The 25,274-nt window shown below is 38.1% G+C and overlaps 1 protein-coding gene across 9 annotated transcripts in view; it reads left to right on the top strand.

Moving 5' to 3' along the window:
• PDE4D (phosphodiesterase 4D) overlaps positions 1-25,274 on the top strand; it is a 1,572,405-nt gene that overhangs the window by 1,342,380 nt on the left and 204,751 nt on the right. For 7 of the 9 annotated variants that reach the window (XM_081524288.1, XM_081524289.1, XM_081524290.1 and 4 more), the window contains one exon: positions 21,276-21,312. In XM_081524288.1, the coding sequence (XP_081380414.1) occupies positions 21,276-21,312 (37 nt within the window). Of the gene's footprint in view, positions 1-20,788; positions 21,167-21,275; positions 21,313-25,274 lie in introns of those variants that run through there. The other 2 variants (XM_081524293.1, XM_081524294.1) reach the window with 1 other exon arrangement.

Genomic DNA, 25,274 nt, shown 5'->3' with positions numbered 1-25,274 from the left:
AAATAACTAATAATGTTATGGAATGACAGGTTTTATGTTAAATAATTAGTGAAAAAACATTTTTTAAGTCCTAATTGTTGTCCTTGCAGGCTACGGGTAAAAGTATGTCATTACCTACCTCTGTGCACCTGTCTCCACCATCTTTCAAAAACTACCCAATTTACTCTCCTTTTTTAATCTGCTTTTTTGGCAATGAAACTTCTTCCATAATTATATCTCTCCACATTCTTCCAACCCCACTCCAAGATCCACATCTACTTGCTGTATATCCTTATAAGTTGTGTTGCCTTAATATTCTGAGATGTATCTTTAATTCACATTGACCTCTGAAAATCATCCCAATTCAAATAATATTTATCAGTCACCCATAAAGTAGAAGTCATGGTGCCATTGTCAGGGGTAATACAAGGTGCATTTAATCTAGCTCCCATCACTGCTGTGTGCTCTCTTCCCTCCTGCTCGGAGCCCTCCTCTTCACTGATTCTGCTTATCACCCCTTAACGTATTATCTCCAACATATAGACACTGACCCTTTTCTCTCTGCTTTGGAAAAGTCTTTTATGTATATGTTCAGCTATCAGCTTTCATCAGATGACTTACTGCTCAGGATCTCTGGCCCTGAAACCTCAGTTGAGCTCCAGAACTATAGCACCTCATTGCCTGCTAGGGATTTAGACTCCCCGGTTCAACTATCCCTTCACACTCACACGCTGCATGAGTGCATGTGTGCTTAGTTGTGTCCTACTCTCTTCAACGCCATAGACTGTAGACCACCAGGCTTCTCTGTCCATGGGATTCTCCAGGTAAGAATACTGGAGAAGGTTGCCATTTCCTCCTCCAGAGGATCTTCCCAACCCAGGGATCAAACCGGCATCTCCTGTATTGGCAGGCAGATTCTTTTACCACTGAGCCATCTGGGCGGCCCCAATTAGTACATATTCATCATTAATTCATTGTATTGATGGTGTCCACTCTTCTTCATTACAAAACAACTTCCTTTTCCCATTGGTCCTATTTCTGTTATTTTTGTCTCGTTTTCTTAGGTTTGAAATTTAAAATGGTAGTTTATCCATTCACAAGTAATAAAAATACTTACTGAGCAACTATGGTGTATTCATAACTTCCAGTCTGCATAGGGTAGAAGAGGCAGGGCAGGAGGGCTGACAGTTTAGATTTTGTCATAAAATGAGATAAGCACCATCCTTGAGGCATTTACAAAACTACAAGAGAAAAGGAGAGGAGAAGGAGAGTTTGCCAACCAGGGAAAACCAGGCCAAGAGGGCATCATTTGGATAATGTGGGGTGAGGAAAATCATGGCTCAATTAAGGAATGACAGTTTGATTGGTGTGGGTAGGAAAACGTGGCGAGAGAGAAAGACTGGAATACAATCACAGAGGTGTTTAGTTGGGATCATGTGATCACATTCTTGTTTTTATTGCTTCTGATTACTCTATTGTTGAGTGATTGAATAAAGTAAAGTGATTACAGGGAAATAGTTCATGTTGAAATTCATAGAATACATGGAGGCCCAGGTCAAGGGAGTTGGGGTGGGATGACAGTTTAGGCAAGAGGCTGTGTGTGTGTGTGTGTGTGTGTGTGTGTAGGGAGACAACCAGTGGGCAAGGAGAACCAAAGAGAATGCTAAAGTTTTGACCCCAAACTTGTAAATGAACAATGATGTTGATACAGGGACAGGGTAGAAAGTAGACAACATAAGACATTTGACTTTTACACAATGAGGCTGGAACTCTAGGAGGAACTTTTAGACAACAGTTAAAGGAAAAGGACAGAGCAGAAATAACACTGCAGAGGATCAGGAGAAATTCGAAGAACCAGTTACTGTTTGTAATGACTAAGTTTGGGAGGACCAGTGGAAGAAGCATCTTAGTGGGGTAGTAGAATTGGAAAAATAGAATTAGTGGAGGAATGAATTGAAAGTGGAGATATCAGCAAGTGCAAGCATCTCTTTAAAAGGTTAGTAAGTTAAAAGGAAAAAGAGAATTAAAGTTGCTTGAGAGAGAATTGAGTTCAAGGGAATTTATTTTTTTTTAATTCAGAACAGGTAAGCTGAGGGACACCATGGTTAAGTATGGAGTTGTAGCTGCTAACAAATGTATGATCATGAACTCAAGTGAAGGGACTAACCTTGGAAAAGTAGTACAGACAAGTACTGCATTCTTTAGAACAATGAAAAAAAGTGAAAAGAGGAAATATAAATTTGGAGATGGATGGGTGAAATATTTAGAGAATTGATGGTTTATGATATCTACTTTTTCATGCAAGTAGAAAGTATAAAAAAGAGTATTATGTGTATAACTGAGTCACTTTGCTATATAGCAGAGATTGGTACAACATTTTGAATCAGCTGTACTTCAGTTTAAAAAGAAAGTATAGCCATTGATAACTAAAGGAAAGAGGGAGGGGGCAGCTTGAGAATAGAGGGGAGAGTTTAAAAGAGCCACACTGCAATTATAAAGAGAACAGGAAATTTCCTGGCAGTTTCAGAAATTTCAGCGCTTTCACTGCCAGGGCCCAGGTTCATCCCTAGTTGAAGAACTAAGATACCACTAGCTCTGCAGTATGGGCAAAAAACCTAAAACATAGAGAAAGAGAATAAGAATGCTAGAAAGAAAATTGCTGAAAAACCCCATAGATAATAATATGTAGTATTGAATGGATGAAGAACCAGGTTGGAAGTCATATCTTCCAACTTCAGCAAAAGTGGAAAAGTTTGGCTTTAGATGGAAGCCAGGGACAAGCCCATGGTGTGTTAGTGGACTCTATTTTATGTAGTTGCATATTATAATTTCTAAAATTATAGCATATTGATTTTTAGATACCAGTGTGTATCCAGATGGGACTTCCCCAATGGTTTAGTGGGAAAAAATCCTCCTGCAATACAGGAGACACGGGAGATGTGGGTTCGATCTCTGGGTCGGAAGGATCCTCTGGAGGAGACTGTGGCAACCCACTCCATTATTCTTGCCTGGAGAATCCCATGGACTGAGGAACCTGGCGGGCTACTGTGCAAAGGGTCACAAAGAATCGGATATGACTGAGCGACTAAGCATGCACGCACATGTATCTGTGCTTCTTATGAAAACCATATAATAGTTCATGTTTAAATAGCACTTTTCTTTCCAAAGCAAACTTACAAGGGTGACCTCAGTTTTCCCTGTACCTATTCAAGAGTTTCTTTATCTGATCAGTCTCAATGTAAGTGACAAATCTAATCAGACCATGATGCAACTCTATATTTTGTTGAAAAATAATGACTTGACATGATCAGCTTTCTTATTCCCCCTGGGTATTTATATTGGAACAATAGGGTTTTCCTTTGATACTAACTGACTCCTGGAAAGATTCTTTCTACCTGGAAGATGAAGTTTCTCTGAGAAGCAGGGTGAATAGAATAAATAACTAACCGTTTCAGTCTTCAATGTGACGCTACACAAACCATCTACATGTAAAGTGTTATCCTTTATCTTCATTTGACAACACATGTGGCCATATGTAAACCTCTACTTTCTTATCTAGTTTGTGATAATGCTGGGAAGATTGTTTGGTGTCTATATTTCAACTGTACTTTATAGAAAATGATAGTATTATGTATGTTAATCACTTTTGATTATTTTATACTTAACAGTACTAATGAAGCATTCCTACTAAGAAAATCCCTTAGAAATTTCAAATACTAACAGTACCAGTGAAGGTTTATGATTATCTATTTGAATGAAATGTTTTAGAAAACCGTTAAATGCTCCTTAAGTTGAAATATAATTGTTTAATTTATTGGTAAAGTGAGGAGGAAGATAATACCGAAATGGTTAGTTAGTTATTCTATTCACCATGCTTCTCATTTGATACTTTCTTCAGTCCAATGAAGACGGGCATTATTATGCCCTTTTACAGGTGAAAGATCCAAGATCCTTAAACTTAAACTTCTTTAACAGCACACACACATTTTGATCATTTCTCTGAGAACATTATCTTGCTAATGTCATAAACAAAGTGAACTATTGTGGCAAAACTACTAAGAAACCGAAGTACCTGTTGACCAAAGCCAATGACCAAATGAATGACTTGGCACTATGGAAATTTATTTTTCAGTTATAGTTTAAGCATGAAAGAAGATACAAGCTCATATTGGTCAGAGATGTAATAAAGAAAATATGCAAGTGACTCTTTGGAAAATATGCAACTGACTCAAATCTATAGAACTAGGCTAAACTCCGCATCTGAAAAAAAAAAAAAAAATAGCTTGTATAAGACAGAAGAGAAGTTCCTGGCAGCCTCTGCTCAGAAGCCTGTCACATAGTTTGTTAAATATATTCCAAGTAGCAACTTAATTTTTAAGACTAATAAGACATAGGTAAATTTTTAATGATTATCATGAGTATGCTAAAGAAATAAATACATAAAAAATAAACTTGAACTATCATAAAGAGTAAACAAGTATTTTATAAAAGTAGGAAATACTGCTTATAAAATAAGTAGTATAACAGAAGGTTGCCCATGTGCTGTCATGAAGAAACATGGAGAAAATTACAGAATACATGGATAATTGCATAAAATATGTGTAGTTTTTCCCTCTGAAATTCTTCAAAATGCATTTAAAACTACCTTAATTTCTGGATAATAGTTACTTCTGTTGTTGCTCTTGATCTAATGCTGTAATGTTTGCATTTGCCAATACTCAGATATGAGCCACTGAGGAAATTAACAGAAGTATTATCATTGACAAGAAAAATAGAATTTAGTCATAAAACTAAGAGTTTATTGAATACAAACTGTCAGTCAAACCACATCAATTAAAAGCAGTTTTCAATCCTAATCTCCCAGTATATCCTCCCCTTTCCATTCCCACCCTCATACTGTCTCTACATGTCCATTTTCTATGTTTGTGCCTCTATTCCTGCCCTGGAAATAGGTTCATCTGTACCATTGTTCTAGATTCCACATATACGTGTTAATATATGACATTTGTTTTTCTCTGTCTTACTTCACTCTGTATGACAAACACTTCATCCGTCATAACCCAATTTTGTTCCTTTTTATGGCTAATATTCTGCTGTATATATGTACTACATCTTCTTCTTTATCTATTCACCTGTTATTGGACATTTAGATTGTTTCCCTGTCCTATCTAGTATAAATAGTGCTGCAATGAATACTGGAGTACATGTGTCAAATACATAGCTAGTAGGAACCTGCTATAAAACACAGGAAGCCCAGCTCTGTGCTCTGTGATGGGTGCAAAGGGAGGGGAGGTCCAAGAGGGAGGAGATGTATGTATGCATATAGCTAATCCACTTCATTATAGAGCAGACGCTAATACAACATTGCAAAGCAATTATACTCCAATAATAATACAAAAAAGAACATATTTCACTTCTGTATAATGGACCTCTAGTCCCCATCTTCTGTTGAATAAGCAGTAATAGAATCCAGATAATCCAATTAGCTCTTTACTTGTACTTACATTCTGGTACATATGGGGGAGGCATGGAGGGGCAGTGAAGAGGAGATGAGTGGACCTGATGTACCATAAAAAGCTAGGGCACACTTGGTGGTCTAGCTAATTAGTCCCTGTCACCATACAGAAATATACGATCTCACTGAACAGCCTTTGCAGTGTCCCATGTGGGCATTCTCCCAGCCAGGAGCCACTATCCCCCAACCCCATGTCAAATTTCTGCCCTTTCCTTCAGTTCAGTTCAGCTCACTCGCTCAGTCATGTCCGACTCTTTGCGATCCCATGGACTGCGGCACGCCAGGCCTCCCTGTCCATCACCAACTCCCAGAGCCTACTCAAACTCATGTCCATTGCGTTGGTGATGCCATCCAACCATCTCATCCTGTCATCCCCTTCTCCTCCCGCCTTCAATCTTTTTCAGCATCAGGGTCTTTTCCAATGAGTGGGTTCTTCATATCAGGTGGCCAGAGTATTGGAGTTTCAGCTTCAGCATCCTTACCAGTTAGCAGTTAGCAAGTCCTCACCATCTCTTGAGCCTTTGTGAGTTTTCAATTGTAGCTGCTCTTGGTCTTTTCCTATGACTATTGAGTAGAGGTGGTGTAGCCTCTAGTACTGAATTTGTAAAAGGAAGAATGATTGCTTACATATCCATTTTTATTACAGGTTACATTATTCTTCATTAGTCTTACTGCACTATCTCTGAAAATAAAAATAAAAAGAAATGTTGCATTACAAAGATTCTGGTCCTCACTGAAAGTGAAGTCGCTCAGTCGTGTCCAACTCTTTGCGACCCCATGAACTGTAGCCTACCAGGTCCCTCCGTCCGTTGGATTCTCCAAGCAAGAATACTGGAGTGGGTTGCCATTTCCTTCTCCAAGAGATCTTTCCAACCTAAGGATTGAACCCAGGTCTCCCACATTATAGGTAGATGCTTTACCGTCTGATCCAGTCCTCACTGGATCTATATGAAAAGTTTGTAGCTCCACCTAACTAGATTTTTAGATCTTATTAACACTAATGAGCATCCTTCTCTTTTCTAACCTTGATCTGCCATTTGAAAGTTCTCTGTGCACATGTGTGCTAAGTTGTTTTGGTCGTGTCCAACTCTTTGCTACCCTGTGAACCGTAGCCCACCAGGCTCCGCTGTCCGTGGGCGTCTCTAGGCATGAATACTGGAGTGGTTTGCCATGCCCTCCTCCAGGGGATCTTCCCAACTCAGGGATCAAACCCACATCTCTTATGTTTCCTGCATTGGCAGGCAGGTCCTTTACCACTAGCACCACCTGGGAAGCCCCTTAAAAGTCCTCTACCATGATGTAAATATAGAAAGGAGCTGTGGTCAGATAATTCCTTGCCCATTTCCTGTGTTTTCCCAACTGAGGAAGTGTTCTCACCCCGTACTCAGTGGTATAAGAGCAATGGCACTAGGGCCACAGTGGCTTAAGTATCCTGGGCCACCACGGGGAGCTCACATGGCTGCAACAGATATTCTAAATTTTCAAGGGAAACACAGAAACCTCTGTCAGTCACCTAGAGAACGAACAGCTTGAAATAGTCTCCATTTTCAACTTTAGATCATTAATTTTTGTTCAATGACATCATGTCTTTGCAAAACTGGGTTGTTGATAATTGTTGTGATAAGAAGCAAGCATTGCACAAAAATCAGTGTGAATCAGGAAGCGAGGGAGGAAATGCGCAAGCTCCTTCCCAGGTGAGAAGTTCTGTAGTACTCAACGGGTGCTCAGTTGTTGAGACAGAACCATATTAAATAGTTTGAACTAAACTCTTACTAATTACCACTATTAGTTATTTCTTTGGGCCGGTGGGGTGCTGTAGAAAATTGGTGGTTTGGTGGTTTTAGTCCCTAAGCCCTGTCCAACTCTTGTGACCCCATGGACTGCAGCCTGCCAGGCTCCTCTGTCCATGGGATTTCCCAGGCAACATTACTAAAGGGAGTTGCCATTTCCTTCTTCAGGGGATCTTCCTGACCAAGGGATCAAACCCGAATCGTCTATATTTCAGGCAGTTTCCTGCATTGGAGGCAGATTCTTTACCACAGGCACCAAGGATATAAATTACTGAAATGCCGAGAGTGTCATGAAATGAGAAAGTTTAAGAACCTCTTATTTAAGGTATTTATTCATGTTCTTAGGATTGGAGTTAAATCAGATCTCTCTGTGAAGAGATACTTTGTTAAGAGAAAGAAAAAAATTCAGTAGATTCACAGTCATGAACTTCTGGATGAGCTCTAGAATTGAGAATTTATCGTATTCTTTACCTCAGGTAGACAAAATAGTTTACTTTTGCCAAGAGTGATATTATTTTGGTAGTGAGCCAGATAAGCTGGGGTTTCTCTACCAGTCCTTGGTGGTTGGCAAGTTACTATCATTATTATTGTTATTAGGGTATTGATACAGACCCTAAACTCACACAGCCTTTAAATCTCAAGAAGTCTATTGACAGAAAATTCTAACATCATTGGCTGCTAGAATACTGTTTTGCTACCTTTTTTCTTATTTTTGAGTTTTTAAAAAATTCCACTTCTTCCTCCAGTCCCTGGGGTTGTTTTATTTCTAGCTCAAAACACAAGAGATCCATAAATGTCAAAAAATACTTATAAATTAGGTAAATATGCTTTTTCGATTTTTAAATTAAGGAATTAAAAATAGCAGCTGAATACATATTTTATATTCCTAATCTCCTACTAAAAAAATCATAAAAGGAATTTCTAATATTCTGACATTTTGAATAATCATGTTTGTTAGTGCCACAGGGTAAAAGTAGTCCATTTTAATGTGTTACCACAACATTTGTTTGCGTATCATTGCACTATGCTCCAATCTTTGAAAATAGCAAATTAATTATGTGTTCTAATAATATTCCTTGCTTATTACTGCTGAAGTGATATATCCTGAGGTCTTAGGGAACATGTAGAGATAAATATTAGTTATGAAAAGTTCTTAAGGCAGAGGGGAAAAAAATGGAGGTTGACCAAACTTATTAGTAATCCCTTATTTTCATGCTAAGGCTACTAAAATCTTATTATGTCTTTAGGAGAGTTTGCCCTAATATTTAGCATACAATTTTCTGAATTTCCTCCATACTCAATGTTCTTCTCAGTGTTTGAACTCTAGGTTTATTGTGAAAAAAAAAGAAGAGTCACCTGAGCATTCCTCAACTCCCATAACTTTAGAGAAAAAAGCAATGTGAAGATAAACATTTGAAACTTGTAAATGATTGCACAGTTAGCTTTGACCTCAGACTTAATATTAATACTTAACATAATTAATATTAACATCTAGCTTTTTAAAAATGTGGGGAGAGTGGTAGCTTAATAAGAAAGGTGATTACTGTACAATTTTATGAGCTCAAATTCCTGCTAGGGAGCAGACTGAAATCAACCTGGTCAAGGAAGAGTTGGCTTATTTTTCAGTGAATACCAAGACCATAACGTCTAAGAGCAAAGTGTGAATTAAATTAATTACTCAACTAAAATTAGGAAAATTTGAAAACCGTCTTCAATGAAAAAAATGACAGTAACCTGCACAGTGCTCTCAGTGCACTATGCCCCTAAATGAATGAACCAAGTTGAAAATTACGAAGTCTTCTTATTTCTTGTAAGGGACAAATGGCCATTACACAAGAGGATCTAGTTCTATCAGTTATAGACACTGGGCCCAGGGCCTCCCACTTGCTCTTTTATCCCAACACTCTTTCCTCTATGTACTAAAGAAAACTAAAATTAAAACCACTCTCTAGTATTATCAAATTAAAATTTCCTGAACTTTAAATCTTGACAGTGAGTTGTGGGAATGAAGTGGATAGATCAGGAGAAAGAAGAAATTTGATTTCTAATGGAGGTAACCAATCTGTGTCTTTTACCACATTCTAAATAAAGGTATTATTAATAATTGGCTGCATTTTTGAATGAGAGTTTCATGCTTTTACTCATTCAGCAAATATTGACCATACCTATTCCATGTCTGTGTATCACTTGAAAATACCATAGACCCATGACAACAAGTCAAAGAATTTTGTTTGGATCATACATTCTTGTCATGTAAAAACATCATCTAGATACTTACCCAGATAGAAAAGCAGACTTACCCAGTCATTATTGAGATTCCTGTATAAATTCCTGTTTCCATTTACACATCATTTCCTTTAAATATTTTGTCAGTCTTAGATCCTTAGTGAGTTGTTCTCAATGTCATTTGTACAGTTTTATGCACCATATAAGGAAACATCATCACACTATTAGAACATTTATATGGTGTGCTTCATGAGATAAAATATACTAGGGATTATTATTAAGTCAAGCTCACTAAATCCCTGCAAGATGAAAATTTTAAAATATGCTATTACAAATAGGAAATAAAGAGCCTTCAACCAGATCTGTGGTTTTCTTCAGAAAAAAAACAAGTTAGGAATATCGAACACTAGGCTTTGTTATCAGATTCCTAGCACTTTGTGGCGTGATTGAGGTATAGATTCACTGAAGAAATATCCCCAATTATTCCATCTGCCTGTTGAGGTTTCTATCAGACTTTTGTATCAGCTTTCCATTAATTGTCTTAAGACTTCAGCGTTTTCTTAACCTTGCATAAATAAAACTTAGTTGTCATTGACATGGCTCAATGGTAAAAAAAAATCTACCTGCTGAAAAATCAATGCAGGAAACATGGATTTGATCTCTGGGTTAGGAAGATTCCCTGGTAGAGAAAAAGGCAACCCATTCCAGTATTCTTGCCTGGAAAATCCCATGAACACAGGAGCCTGGTGGACTACAGTCTATGAGGTCGCAAAGAGTCAGACATGAAAGAGTGACTGAGCACTCATGCTCTGGATAGTTAACCTCTAGACACATATAGGACCTTAACTCCTACAAACGGTCCATGGAAGTAGATAAGTTAAAAGCAGATAAAAAAGAACATCTGTTGGCTTATCTGCAAATGTGGAAGTCTGCACTGTGACAAGAGATCAGTTAAGCAGTTCAGTGCTTGACATCGTCTGCCAGTAAATGTTATGAATGGTCCCAAGGCCAAGTCCTCTTAGCTCCCAGTTTTCTTTCCAGGGAGAACAGGGCTGCATACAGATCTCATGTTTCTGTGTCTCAACATTGATTTTTCCTTTGGGACTTAGAGAATTTCAGACTGAATTTGTTCTGTGCATCAGGGCCATTTTGTTTGGTTGCTTATTTTTTTCGTTCCTTTGTTTCATTTTTGGTTTTTGCCAGAAAAATCAGAAAACAAGCATTATGTTTTATGTGTTATCTAAAGGTCTCTGTGGTGACTTTTTTTTGTAAAACTTTCATTCAATCATTATTATTTTCAACTATGAGTTTATTTTTACAGAAACTAAAAAAAAAGAAGGCAGTTGGTAAAAGAACTCTTTTGCAACAAATCACAGAGTTAATTCCATGTGTTAGCAACATACTTTTGTTTTACGTCTTTTAATGTTCATTATTTATCTTCAGTATATTGAGTCCCCATTCATTTTTCCCACCTACTATAGAGAGTAGGTAAAATTTCCTACATGTTTCATTGTTTTTTGGTATTTTTTGTTTGTTTGTCTTATATTTGTTTGAAAGTAGCTCATCTTGTAGGCTTCCCAGATGGCACTCGTGGTAAAGTACCCGCCTGCCAACACAGGAGACATAAGAGACAAGAGTTTGATCACTGGGTCAGGAAGATGCCCTGAAGGAGAACATGGCAACCCACTCCAGTATTCTTGCCTAGAGAATGCTATAGACAGAGGAGCCTGGCAGACTACAGTCCATGGGGGTCATAAAGAGTCGGACATGCCTGAGCACCTCAGCGTGCAGGCAGCCCATCTGTACTGTTTCTCTAGGGAAGGAACTTGATGTTTCCCAAACAGACAGCTTGCCTATAACCCAGCCCTCCAGACACAGGAGCACTCTAAGAGTGCTGAAAGTATGCCACAAATGTTCACAAACAAACCTCAAAGTTATCAGTTTAACTTCAGGATTTTTACAAGGTTTACCATGTTTCACCCTTTGTGATTTTTAGTGTCAGTAGACTCTTTGGGAAGTGAGGTATATGTCCGTCTAGTCAAGGCTATGGTTTTTCCAGTAGTCATGTATGGATGTGAGAGTTGGACTATAAAGAAAGCTGAGCACCGAAGAATTGATGCTTTTGAACTGTGGTGTTGGAGAAGGCTCTTGAGAGTCCCTTGGACAGCAAGGAGAGCCAAACAGTCCATCCTAAAGGAAATCAGTCCTGAATATTCATTGGAAGGACTGATGTTGAAGCTGGAACTCTAATATTCTGGCCACCTGATGCGATGAACTGACTCACTGGAAAAGACCTTGATGCTGGGAAAGATTGAAGGTGGGAGGAGAAGGGGATGACAGAGGATGAGATAGTTTGATGGCATCACCGACTCAATGGACATGAGTTTGAGTAAACTCCAGGAGTTGGTGATGGAGAGGGAAGCCTGGCGTGCTGCAGTTCATGGGGTCTCAAAGAGTCGGACACGACTCAGCGACTGAACTGAACTGAACTGTATGTATGAATTTATTCTTACACTTGCCTAGCATCTGTATACTCTTTGTAGTTGCCATAGCATTCTCCCATGAAGTTCAATACTTGATCCTCAAAACAGTCATGTAAGGAAACAAGAAAATATCATTAGCTCACTTTCAGAAATCACAAAGTTCTACTCAAAGGTGTGTCTTTTGAACATGGACGCACACACATATGCACAGTGTGAGTTAGAATCCAGGTATCTTGACCTTGAACATAGTGATATCGACCAACAGCTGCTGCTGAACCACTCATTTGGCATTTGCTGGCAGGTACAGTAGCCTCTAGGTGAGACTAGAAAAATTAAAGCAGTTGAACTAAAATCTTTATTTCCCTTTCGGGGTGGAAAATCTTGATGGGCATTTGGGCGGATCTTTCCACTTAAGGTCTTTGCCAAATAATCAAGAATTTCTGTTATGTTACTATATCAGTGCTCTTCTGCCCTTAAGCTTAGAGTAGACTTTTTTTGGTTATATAAAACATTGTCTTCCTTGGAAAATTTGTAACTGAAGTTTTGTAAAAATTGCTCAAGAGCTGCACCAGTTGAGATGATAAGTCACTAGCCACAGGTGACAGATTTCTCTTAATTTAAATTAATTAAAATTCTATAAAAATGGCCTTCGGTTCCTCAGTTGCCCTAGCCGCATTTTCAGCCATAAGTAGCCACTGTGGCTGCTAGATACTGACTTAGCACAGAAAGAGAACATTTCCACGCCTGCAAACACCTGTTGGGCCGTGTTGTTCTAGAATCTAGAATATGGACTTCTATGGGGCTTCAGAAGAGTCTGAATCCATTTGTGCATGCAGAAAGCAGCATGGTGCAGTAGAAGTGAAACAGTATTTAAAGCCTGGGTTTAAATTCAGCTCCCCTGCTCATTTTCATGCCTTGGGAGTTCGTGACTCACTAAGACTTCAGAAACCATCTGGGGAACTAACACCGGGTTACTAACTGCTTACTTTGTCAGATAAATGACTTTATTTATTTAACAAGGAAATTCCCATTAATATACACCATCATTTTATTTTCCAAAGGCCTTTCACTTGATTTTTTTTATAAAGAGAGTGGCACATATTTTCAAAATAAATGAGTTCTCCAAAGGAGTACAGTTAGCTTCTTTTTTTTTTTTTAATGTGTCTTTTTTGAAAAACCTTACTCCATGGTTCATGTTTATTCTCCTCTTCACAAGGGCCAGTGAACATTCTGTTGGTCAAGAACCAGGTCTCAGCCTGGCATTTTTGGAAGCCACTGAACTCTGCCACTTGCCAAGGGCATGACCGCCAATGAGTTACTCAAGTTCTCTGAACCCAATTCTTTATCTTAGGATGGGAATATGAACATCAATTTAATGCAGAGGCATCAGAATTAAATTCCATGGGTCAGTAAAGGAGGATCTGGTACATAGTAGTTGCACAGAAAGCATCCTGCTATCATGCCCCTCCTTTTGATCACAACCTTCTTTTAGTCTACAGAATTGTTTTACCTCATGCAGATCTTAAAAAATTGTTGTTCTTGCTACCCATAAATCTTTTCCCTGGGAACCCATCCTGGAGAAAAACCAAGCGACCAGGGCCACTGACGTTAATAACGGGCCTGTCAAATAAGATAAACTAGGAAAGAAAAACCTGTTTCTACAACGGAGTGAGGACGCTTATGAAAGCTTGCTGAGTACTCAACCCTTTCCTGTCCTCCTTCACCCTTCATGGAGGTCAGGCATCACCATTACATGACAGTGATTTGTGCCATCAACACACCTGGAAGGATCCCTTTCTCGTATTGGCTTTTATTACACAAAATAAATAGGCTTAGAGAGTGTCTCTGTGTCTACAAATCACTTTTAACTTCTTACATCTAGAAAACCTTTTGCTGTATAATTTTGACAATGGATCATCTTTCATGCTGTCATTTAACAAATTTGAGGCCATGTATTGGCATCATGTGTATTCTCTAATGAAGCCTTAAATTTTGTCTTATGACAAAGAAAGAAGAGATTACACTTCAGACTAGAGAATTTTTGCTTACGGTGCATTAGCTCCAGTTTCATTTACTTTCTTATCAATGCGTGTGGTATGAGCATACATGGGCCAAAAAATAAGGGTTTTGTTTTAAGAATATTTTTTGTCAAATATCAGGCCAGACCTTAATTCTTAAAATGTGAGTAAGAAGTGAGCAAGTGATTTAAATTTTAGAAGACTAAATAGCTTTCAAAGTCACATTCCTTTCTAAAGTTATATAACTTATTTATGTATTTTTTTAAAAAGATTTTACTTTGGACAGCATTTCTAGTTTCATAGCAAAATTAAGAGGAAAGCATAGAGATTCCTCATATACTTTCTGTCCACTACCAGAGTGGTACATCTGTTACAATTGATGACCTTGCATTGACATTATATGCTTTTAATTTTAGGAAATATACCTTAAAATGTAATTTTGCAGAGCAGATGGTGTTTGAAGGGTTTTTACATTGAGGGTACAGACAAAATAATATGGTAAATTCTCTTTATACTGATAAGGATGCACCTTTTCCTCCACAATACTTTTATCCTCCCTTATTTGAAATACAGAGGCAGAAAATCAAAAGACTTTCCCTATAATTGCACTCAAATGCACACACAATATATACATAAATATATTTATATGGAGGCATTTACATACACATGCATATGCACATAAATGCCATCTCCTGAGACATTTGTTATGTATGACATGCATGTAATTTTGCTGAACTCTGAATATGAACATATGATATTGAACTCTCAGCCAGAATTATCACCTAAGTAGGAAATCAAAAATTATTTGATTTCATCTTATTATTTTAGTTTAGGGAAGAAGGACATGAAAATCAGTAGATAGGTAGAGACTGTTTCGTGAGTCATTTTAGTGATTTGTTTTGTTCTGCATTTTTACATTAACTCTTCCATTTGTTTTCTTTATGGTATATATCAGCTTCATGAAATGCAAAATGTACTAGAGATTAGGGATTGTTTGGAATGTGCTTTTGGCATTGATAAATGCCACTACTGATGCCAAATTGCACAGTGTTTAAGCACAGACCCATCAAGAGTCATACTGCCTGTGTTTGAATGCTGGCCCCATCATGCTATGGGCATTTGATTTTTTTGTCCTTCTTAGGCCTCCCATTCCTAATCTACAAAACAAAACAAAACAAAACAAAAAAACACCTAATAGGGGATAATCAGTGTAATGTTCTTTGTAATGTTCAGTGTAATAGTGCCTAGTACATAGTAATCATTTGATAAATATTAGTTACTGTTATTATTTTATAGGGGATTCCCAGGTGGCTCAGTGGAAAAGAATCTTCCTGCCAATGCAGGAGATGCAGGAGACACCGGTTCGATCCCTGGGTCAGGAAGATCCCCTGGAGAAGGAAATGGCAACCCACTCCAGTATTCTTGCCTGGGAAATCCTGTGGACAGAGGAGCCAGGCAGGCTACAGTCCGTGGGATTGTGGAGTCAGACACAACTGAGCGACTGAGCACACACATTCTTTTATAATAATTATAATTGTTTGAAATTATTACTATTATTATTTATCAGTTTCTTGGATATTTGTAGTCTGACTTTTCAAAGTAATTGTACTGAAAGCCCATTTAAGAAATAAAAAATAATAGGAACATATTAAAAGGGCCCCCAGTGCTGAAATCAACAAACACTGAGTGATTTTGCTGAGCATCAGTGTAAAGGAGGTTAGTTTAAGTTACTATTCAAGTCTATTAGGAAATTACAATTCAAGGCCAAAGAAAGGGTTAAAAGTACATAAGCTGTTTCCTCATAAAGTTAAGAACTTGGATGTTCTCATATACCTGTTTTCGTGGACTAGGTATTAGCTCATTTGTCTGTTAAAATTGAGGAAAGGGCTGTAATTTTGTTTCTCCATTTGGAGTTTTTCCTTTTTGGTTCTAGTATGAATTTTAAATGCAAAGTTGAATTTCAAGTGAGGGTTAACATTTCAGCTTGATGACTGATAACTGTGGTCAAAATTATAGAAAATCCACCAAAACTATGTATACAGACATGCACAAATGGGTTGGGATTTGATATTGAAAAAATTCAGATTGAATCATACTGCTGTACATAGTACTGAATTGCTTTAATTTTGATCTTATAGTAACTTACATTATTATTAGTCCTCCCTCAAATGTTCCTGGACATTCCTGCCAAAATTCAAGTCTTGGTAGTTGTGATTTTGACCAAGCTTTTGTGTTAAATGGATTACATTAATTCTAAGTGGCCAGTAGCAACAAAAAAGATTACCTTCAGGTGTGGCTGGTGTTAGCTTCATGTTATAGGAACTTCAGTCCCTGGGGTCCCATGGTGGAAGTACTAGTCTTTTTGTTTTTCTTATTACTTACAGTGAAGCTAGTTCTAAACTAAAAGGCCAAGCAAAGCAGAGAAACCATATTTTCAGGTGAATCTGATAGACAGTGAAGAAGAGTTTTTCTTTGTTGTTGTTGTTATTTTGTTTTAGTAATATTGTGTCTACTAGGAATTTATGGAATGCATAATACCTCCTTCATAAGTAATTTTAAAAGATTTGTTACATTCTTAAATTAGGCATTCATATTTTCTCAGAGAGCAACATTAGTTTTTTGGAAAAGCAAATCATTAAAAAATGAAACCTATGGAAAAATATTATTTGGTTTCACAAAATGTCGTAGTTGCCAAGTTTCCAGAATATTTTTATTGTCTGAAATCATAGCTTCATGATTTTAATTAAAAAGGGTAGCAACACACTGTGCTGTACACCTAAAACTGATCTAACATAAATCAGCTATACTTCAGTTTTTTAAAAAGGGTAGCAACATGAAATATTCAGCATCGCCTTTAATCAGTACACAATGAACACAATTTCTCAAGTAGTATATTAATATTTAGCTTTGTCTTATGAACACTTTATCAAAATAAACATTTTTTACTAGGTTGTTTTTAAAGGAATGAATTAAAATACATTTGAGTAATTTATACAATTATTAGAATCTATTTTATTTTAAAATAGGATTAGCAGTTACATTTCAATACATTTAGGTATACATCTGCTTGAAAAGTTTAGAGGTTACTAAACATAGGCTACTGTCATCAGAAATTATTTAAAAGTATGCCTGTGTACTCAGTTGTGTCCAACTCTTTGCGACCCCATGGACTGTAGCCCACCAGGCTCCTCTGTCCATGGGATTTCCCAGGCAAGTATACTGGAGTGGGTTGCCATTTCCTCTTCCAGGGGATCTCCTGCATCTCCTGTATTGGCAGGCAGATTCTTTACCACTGAGCCACCTGGAAAGCCCATTTAAAAAGTATGTGTGCTTAGTCATTCAGTCGTGTCTGACTTCTTGTGTCCTTTTTAGACTGTAGTCTGCCAGGCTACCCTGTCCATGGGATTTTTCAGGCAGGAAAACTGGAGTGAGTTGTCATTTCCTGCTTCAGGGATCTTCCTGACTCAGGGCTCGAACCCATGTCTCCTAGCCATTGGGGAAGCCCCATTTAAAAGTATAAAGGCATTTCCCATGGTTCAAAACAATTGGAAGCAATCATATCAGTTTTGATCAACCTCCCATTCCTGGCTATCGGAGGCACATAGAATTACCTTGGAAAAAACTGAATTCATTGACTGCTGCCTAGGAGAGACAGTGATCCTGTCAGGCAGCATGCAGTTTTGAGAGCTCAAATATTAGGGCATCCTTCTTGAGTCATGGTTAGGTAGAGGGTTAGAGAAAGCAAATGAAAGAACAACCAAAATCTTATCATGATCTGAATTATAATCATTAGAAGGAGCTCTCGCCAAATGGTTCAACTTCTGCCTCTGGAATTGGGAGTTGGGTGGACACAAAAAGGGGGATATCATCCATTCTTTCTGACAGCTAGATGGTGCTGAGAAGCTTTTGAATAAAACACTTTGCTAAATGAAAAAAAAAAGTATAAAAGCATGTAAAATTTTTCATGATTCAATAGGTTTAGTGTTAAAAACAAGATATAAAGTGAAATTAGAGTAGGATTCTAACTATGTAAGAAATCATGTATCTATAAAAATCCTATGTAACATACATGTGCTCACATATCCAGAAGGAAAGTGTTATCAACAGTTATGTTTGGGTGACTCAAGGTTTTTCTGTATTTCCCAAAGTTTCTATAGTTGATATGAGTCTTATATTTGGTATATGCATATATTAGCTTTTTAAAAGATCAGGTATATTGTATTACGTATTTGTTTGTTTTCTATGTCTGTACTTCTGTGAACATGGGAGTAATAAGTGGTGAATAGACAAGTTCCTCCTGTGGCTAATTCTTGGGTGTTGTCAAACAGGGCTCCCAGAAGCATTTTTATGCTTTTTATGCACTTTTTATGTTGGGTTCCCAGAAATATTTTAATGTACATATTAAAAATAAGAACATACTTGTTCTCTAGTTAGTTTCTAATTCTAAAAGAGTAGGATCAAGGGTGACAATGCATAGGTGATAGTTTCAAGTCTAAATAAAGAAAGACACTAGGATTTCAAAATACCATTGTCTGTAAGGAAATGGAAACCCACTCCAGTGTTCTTGCCTGGAGAATCCCGGGGACGGTGGAGCCTGGTGGGCTGCCGTCTATGGGGTCGCACAGAGTCGGACACGACTGAAGCGACTTAGCAGCAGCAGTATGTTTTATCAATTCCCTAATCCTATTGACAAACTCCAGAGGAGAACGACTTTCTGGTTTTATAGCCAGAGACAATGAAGCATGGAAGATCAAAAAGTTTACACAATATTCAGAAAGTAAGCCTCAGCCCATGGCCCCTCTTCAAAGCACTAGTTCATCCAGCCACGTACCATCCTGAAATTTGCAATGCATGGTACTCAGAAGCAGCAGGTACTTTGCGGCCACTAATCCTTTTTAGCTTTGTAGGATTAGAAGTCTTCACTCAATAAAGTATAAACTTTCTTCTAATTAACTGCATCTCCTTTTCCTTCTGGGTTGGTCATAATAAAGTGTGGAAAGGTCATTGGCGTGTGTGTTTCACACACAATCTTGAAATGAACTAGTTTACAAAGCTCTGTTTTCAGGTGCTGCCGTTGGTTGAACCTAATTTGTTAAGAAGGCAAGAAGCTTTTCCTCATTTAAGTACTTGAATAGTTTATGGATCCCAGTGAAGTCTCTGTGACGGTTTGCTTTTGGATTTGTCTCTTTCGGTTTCTTGTCAATGTTGCTGGCTTCTTATTACAGAAAGAATGAGGGTAGAAAATAAAGCACTGTAGTAAATACTGCAAAAGCAGCAGAAGGATGGCCAGAGTCAGAGGGAGTAGTTCTTGACTCTGTGGTCATTCTTCTCTGAAAACACAGAATATTCGATAGTGCCCTGTTGAGCCTCACATTCCACTGCCTCCAGAAGCGCTGGCTCAGAAGTCAGCAGGCTTTCTCTTTGAGGAAGGGGACAGGCTGCCCCAGGCCCAGGGACCAGAGAGGGTGACTCCGGTTCAGCTCTTGTTAACCAGAGCAGGTGGCCGACAGAGACTTAGACAAAGATTTTTTTTTAATTATATATTCAGAGATAATTTAAACATTACATAATTTTGAAAAGAAAAGATTAGCTGTTTATTAAGGACATTTGCCACTGAAATGCTAGAAATAATTCTACTCTGACTAAAATGAGACAGTCTTGAGATATTTGGCAAAAATAATTTCTGGTCAAGTCAAAAGAGTGAAATATCTCCATCACTAAAACTATAACTTCCTTTATGCTTCGACAGGGAAAGGGAAGCAAGACTGATAAATTACCCTAAGTATTGTATATTCTAAATAAATTCTCTTCAGTGCTTGGGAGTGAAATATAACCAAAGATAGAATTAAGTGTTTTTATATATGCTCACATGCTTTTCAGTTTAGAGTGATTCAAATCCAGTGTAATTCATGTGAAAAATTAAAAGACTTATTTCCGGGGATTAATATTTGAATGATGCTGTGCCTTCGTCAAGGTGACTAAGTTCTTAGGAAATAAACTTGGTAGTCAGGCAATTATAAAGAATAAAGTGGAAGCAAAGACTGTATCTTTGAAAAGTACCTAGATTTTGTATGAGTTAAATTTTAGCTATCTGCATAATTTCTCCAAAGAGCAGATGCCCCTCAGAAACCTAATTGTGAAATGAAGAGGGTGCAAAATAACACATATTTCCTTAAAAGCATATACTATCCCTTTTCTGCTTTATTTTTCCCACACTTTGAATTTGAAGATCTCTGTATAACTCAATGATGACCAAAACAACTGGTCTAATTATTGGTAACGATCCGTTTACTAACGTCATCCATATGCCAGTAGTGCTGAAACATATTTCCTGAGTGTTGTTTTAGGTCACTCGAGCCCTTTCCAGAATTGTTCATGAGCGAGCGAACCGTTCAGCTGCAGTGTGTGTTCTCAGGGTCATGTCCAGAAGCTTTCTGTGTAGAATAATTCCATTCCCTTTTGATTAAAGGGCTCCAGCTAGCTAGATCAAGAAATACCCCGTGGAGATTTTGGAAATCCTTCTCACGAACTGTTCATGCTAAGAAATACCATGAAAGAACTCTGGGACTGGGTTTCTCACTTTCTTCCAAATAGGCTGTTGCACAACTTCCCTTGCCTCTCCCTGTCCCTCCAAGAGACGTCATGCTGACACCTTGTCCCTTCATCCTCGGCACTGTGTCACTCAGGTTGCTATAGCAACAGCACACACAGGGTAACATTCCCCAGTAACTATGGCAGCTGGGACCTGAGTCAGTTGAAAAGTTCCACTGGGTTTTTATTAGCGTCTGATGCAGCCCCATGTCATCTACAGTTCCGAGCCCATCCCAGGCTCACACACAGTGATGCTCAGCACCTTCCAGTGTTAGATGGTCCAGGGACCTCTCACCGGAGTCACTGCCATTGCTGGCTCCTTCCAGGGTGCCCCTCAGTAATACCTATAATAAGCAGCTAAGAGTAAACTCAGGTCCTGCTGCTGGAACTCCATTTCTACTGTTGTATATCCTGTGTGCTTAATAACTGTCAGTGACCTTGGTTGATGATCAAGAAGCCCCTCTTTTCACCCAGGGAACTGGACAATGGTTAACATCCCAGAAAACACATCTTCACCCTTGTGACTGAGAAGAATATGTGTTGAAGAATAAGGACGGAATTACTGTAATTCTCTTTGGGGATTTATGAATGTGAAACACACTATTTAATATGGCTTGAAAGTGGTCCTAGAGTGACCAGTGTCATCTAATATGGGATTTGGTTTCTTTTTCAGACATGGAGATGACCTGATTGTGACTCCCTTTGCACAGGTAAGCACAGCTTGCTGCTGGGCAGGTTTCTCAGTCCTCAGAAAATTTTAATGGCAGGGATTAGCTCTGGTTCTTAACTTCATTCTAAATCAAACACAAGTACAGATACAAATTCTGTGGTTCACTCAAGTAATCTGAAAGCAATGCTAGAGAATATAACTTTGTCCATATTGGTCTGTTTCTTATAAATCCATAGACCCAAAGAGTATTTTTGCTTCAAATTACAAATTGCCCAAGTGACGTACTTAAGTGGGACCACATTTCCTTAATTGACATAAGCACTAGAAGAGGAAAGCTATATCATGGATTAAATTACATTTAGTATAATTAGGTGCATGATTAGTGCTTGAAATTGAATATTCCAATTCAACCTGATGCTTTATTTACTCTTCTTTTAAACATGGTATTTGTCCAGAGATTTAACTGAATGACATATTTATGTTTATGTGTTCCTTTTAGGTATACAAATCATGAAAACACTTTAACCACATGACCCCAGAAATACTAGAAGGTGAAAAAAATCTAAAGAATTTTGGAATATAAAGTAGTTGATAACCTGATATTCTTAGTATAGACCAGAGCTTCTCAACTCTAGCTACACAGTAGAATCGCCTGGAAAGATTTTATCCCATGCTGCGCCTCTGATCAATTGAATCCAAAACCTGGACCCAGGCAGTATAGTTTTTAAAACCCCAGTATTTTTTCAGGGAACGTTGAGAGCTACAGGTATGGGCAGACTAGGGATGGAATGGGATAAAACTGATTTAACCTGGGGCATGAAGCAGGTTTGGAGCAGGAAATGGCAACCCACTCCAGTATTCTTGCCTGGAGAACCCAATGGACAGAGGAGCCTGGTGGGCTACACTCCATGGGGTCACAGGTTTAAAGTCAACACTGACTGTTAATAAGAATGATCCAGAGGGTTATAAAAATCATAATCAAGGCTAGGCTACCTCAAAACTAGCTCTAGTGACATAAGCAACTCACTAACTTCTCTATGACTTTTTTTCCCAGTTGGTAAAATTGGGCACTCAACTGGTTTAAGATAGATCCCAGTCAAAGCCTTTCACCTACTCTTGCTAATGGATGTGCATGGGCAAGCCTGTTCTCCTCTGTGAAATGGCACAAGACTACTTGTCTCATAAGGTTATCAAGAGATTGAAATAACACCAAGCTTATTTCTAGAAAATAAAATACTTAGTGAATTTTGTGTTGTTATCAGCAAGGGTTCTTTGATCTCCAAAGTTTCATAATAGGTATTGTTTTTAAAAATGAATAATGACAGTGTTTGGATAACAGAATTATGTATGGTTCTAACTCATTTTTCAAATTTCCTGACCTTTTTTTGAATTTATATTTATTTGTTTTGGGCTGTGCTGGGTCTTCGTTGCTGTGCAGACTTTTCTCTGGTTGTGGTGAGCAGGGGCTACTCTTTAGTTGCAGAGTGAGGGTTTCTCACTACAGTGGTTTCTCTTGTTTCCGAGAGCCCCTCTGCAGCATGTGGGATCTTCCTAGCCCAGGGATCGAAAATGCATCTCCTGCATTGGCAGGAAGATTCTTTACCGCTGAGCCACAAGGGAAATCCCAAATTTCCTGAAGTTTATAATTGCTATAACTTAGATCAAAATTTAATGAGTCCATAAATAGCAAAGTATGTAGTGATATTTTTCATTAATGCAGGCTATTAAAAATAGAATACCACCACCACCCCTTTTGGAAGTTTAATGTCTCATCTGCTTAAAATTTTTCTGGAGATCATTAGTTCTTTCTAATAATTATATTTCTATGTTAAAAAAATTTACAATCATGTTTCATCATATTTTGTGATAATAAAATCATACAAAGCTAAGGACTTTTAATTGATAGCTGTCAAGAACCCATAACTTTATATCTAAAGCTGAGTAACAGAGTAAATCAGGTAAAATAATATATAAATAACCATCATCAAATGTAGAAACAATCATTCCAACCTGAGTATATTTAGGTCACTATTCTTACTTCTAACTAAAACCTCTAGGTGTTGTTATAAGAAAAATACAATTAAATATGTAGTAAAATGTGAAAAAAAGTAATCTGTATATCTTATGTCAAGTAGTATGTGTTAATCTCCAACTAATTGATCAATAAATTTCGGCTTGAACCTTGCCATTAACACTCTTCGATTTTAAGGAAATCTAGTCTTTTGCATATCAGACATTTTCTGTAGAGTATTATAATTGATATACTGAGAAATATATTATGTAAAATATCACTTAGTCTATGTCAATGAACTGTTTAACTAGGATGTGTACTTACTAATAATACCCTTGAAATTGGATCTTTGAATAAAAAACACTCTGTATAATTTGTGGATATATATGATGCCTGAAAATAATTCTTGAAATCTACTTAGGAAAATTTGTTTATGATTAGCTTAATGACTCATATCACCTTATGGAAGGTAGTTATTGCCCAAAAGGCTGCAGATTCTTTTTAAGTAGCTTCATCACAGCTTTCACAAATGGCCTTTTACTAGAGTATATAATCTAAAACACTCTATGTATTTATGTGTTAGTTGCTCAGTCATGTCCAACTCTTTGCGTCCCCACGAACTGTAGCCTGCTAGGCTTCTCTGCCCATGGAATTCTCCAGGCAAGAATACTGGAGTGGATTGCCATTCCCTTCTCCAGAGGGTCTTCCTGACCCAGGCATTGAACCCTGGTCTCCTGCATCGCAGTCAGGTTCTTTACCATTTGAGCTACAGGGAAGTCAGTATTTTATTTTAAAGCCTATTGAACCCTGAATTATTTTGATAGAGCATCTTTGGGGAAAGAGGTATGAAAGAAGAACCAGTTAGCAGCAGTTGTCTATGGCCTTCTCTCCAGCTTAATTGGGCACCACAAGCTTATTTTGTAATGTAGTGTAGTGTTAGTCACTTAGTCTTGTCCGACTCTGTGACCCCCATGGACTGTAGCCCACCAGGCTCCTCTGTCCATGGGATCCTCCAGGCAAGAATACTGGAGTGGGTTGCCATTCTGCTTTTCGACCCAGGGATCAAACCCGGATCTCCTGCACTACAGGCAGATTCTTTACCGTATCAACTACAGGGAAGTCCCTCCTCAAAGTTTTAGTATAGGCTGGAGTAGTCACCATTTAATGCTAAATATTATGATGCTTACGTGGTAAGATGTTTTTGTCACTTGAGTTGAAACCAATATTATTGGTCAACTATACCATAGTTACTTTCACCAATAGACGGAGAAGACTCTAGAGATTTAACAGGTCACTCAGGGAAGTGTTGAAATAGCCCCCAAAATTCCCCTCGTTTCCAACATGCTTTGGGGTTGCTAATTTCACACTAGAGTATTCCAATGAAAAAAGCCACACTACTTTCAAAATAAAACCTTTGGCATATAAAAAATAAATATGAGTAAAAGGAAGAAAAAGAAAAGTTCCTATAATTCTAAACCCTAAAAGACTGACATTTTACTTTCTACCCCTTTCAGTTTATTTTCCTGTGTGTATTTGTTGTCATTGTTCAGTCACTAACGCCCCGTGAACTACAGCACACCAGGCTTCCCTGTCCTTCACCGTCTCCCAGAGTTTGCTCACACTCATGTCCATTGAGTTGGTGATGCCATCCAACCATCTTGTCCTCTATCACCCTTTTCTCCTGCCCTCCATCTTTCCCAGCATCAGGGTCTTTTCCAATGTGTTGGCTCTTCACATCTGGTGGCCAAAGTATTGGAACTTCAGCGAAAGTCCTTCCAGTGAATATTTAGGGTCGATTTCCTGTGTGTATTTTCCTTCTCATAATTCTTTTAAATGGGCCTCCTGCTGTCTCAGCTGCTCAGAGGCTCCTTCCAAGCCCATCTCATTGTCTGCCTCTTCTTGAGAACTCATTTCTTCATGCTTTACCTTCCTCTCCAAAGCATGAAAGGATCCCTCCCTGTTGTTCCCCAGCCACAGTTTCCCGTGAAGCT

The sequence above is a fragment of the Giraffa tippelskirchi genome, chromosome 8, assembly GCF_054371585.1.
Source record: "Giraffa tippelskirchi isolate mGirTip1 chromosome 8, T2T-mGirTip1v1.2.pri, whole genome shotgun sequence".
In the NCBI taxonomy this organism is placed as follows: Eukaryota; Metazoa; Chordata; class Mammalia; order Artiodactyla; family Giraffidae; genus Giraffa; species Giraffa tippelskirchi.
Note: the sequence above shows the minus strand (reverse complement) of the source record. Positions and strands in the feature narration are given on the sequence as shown.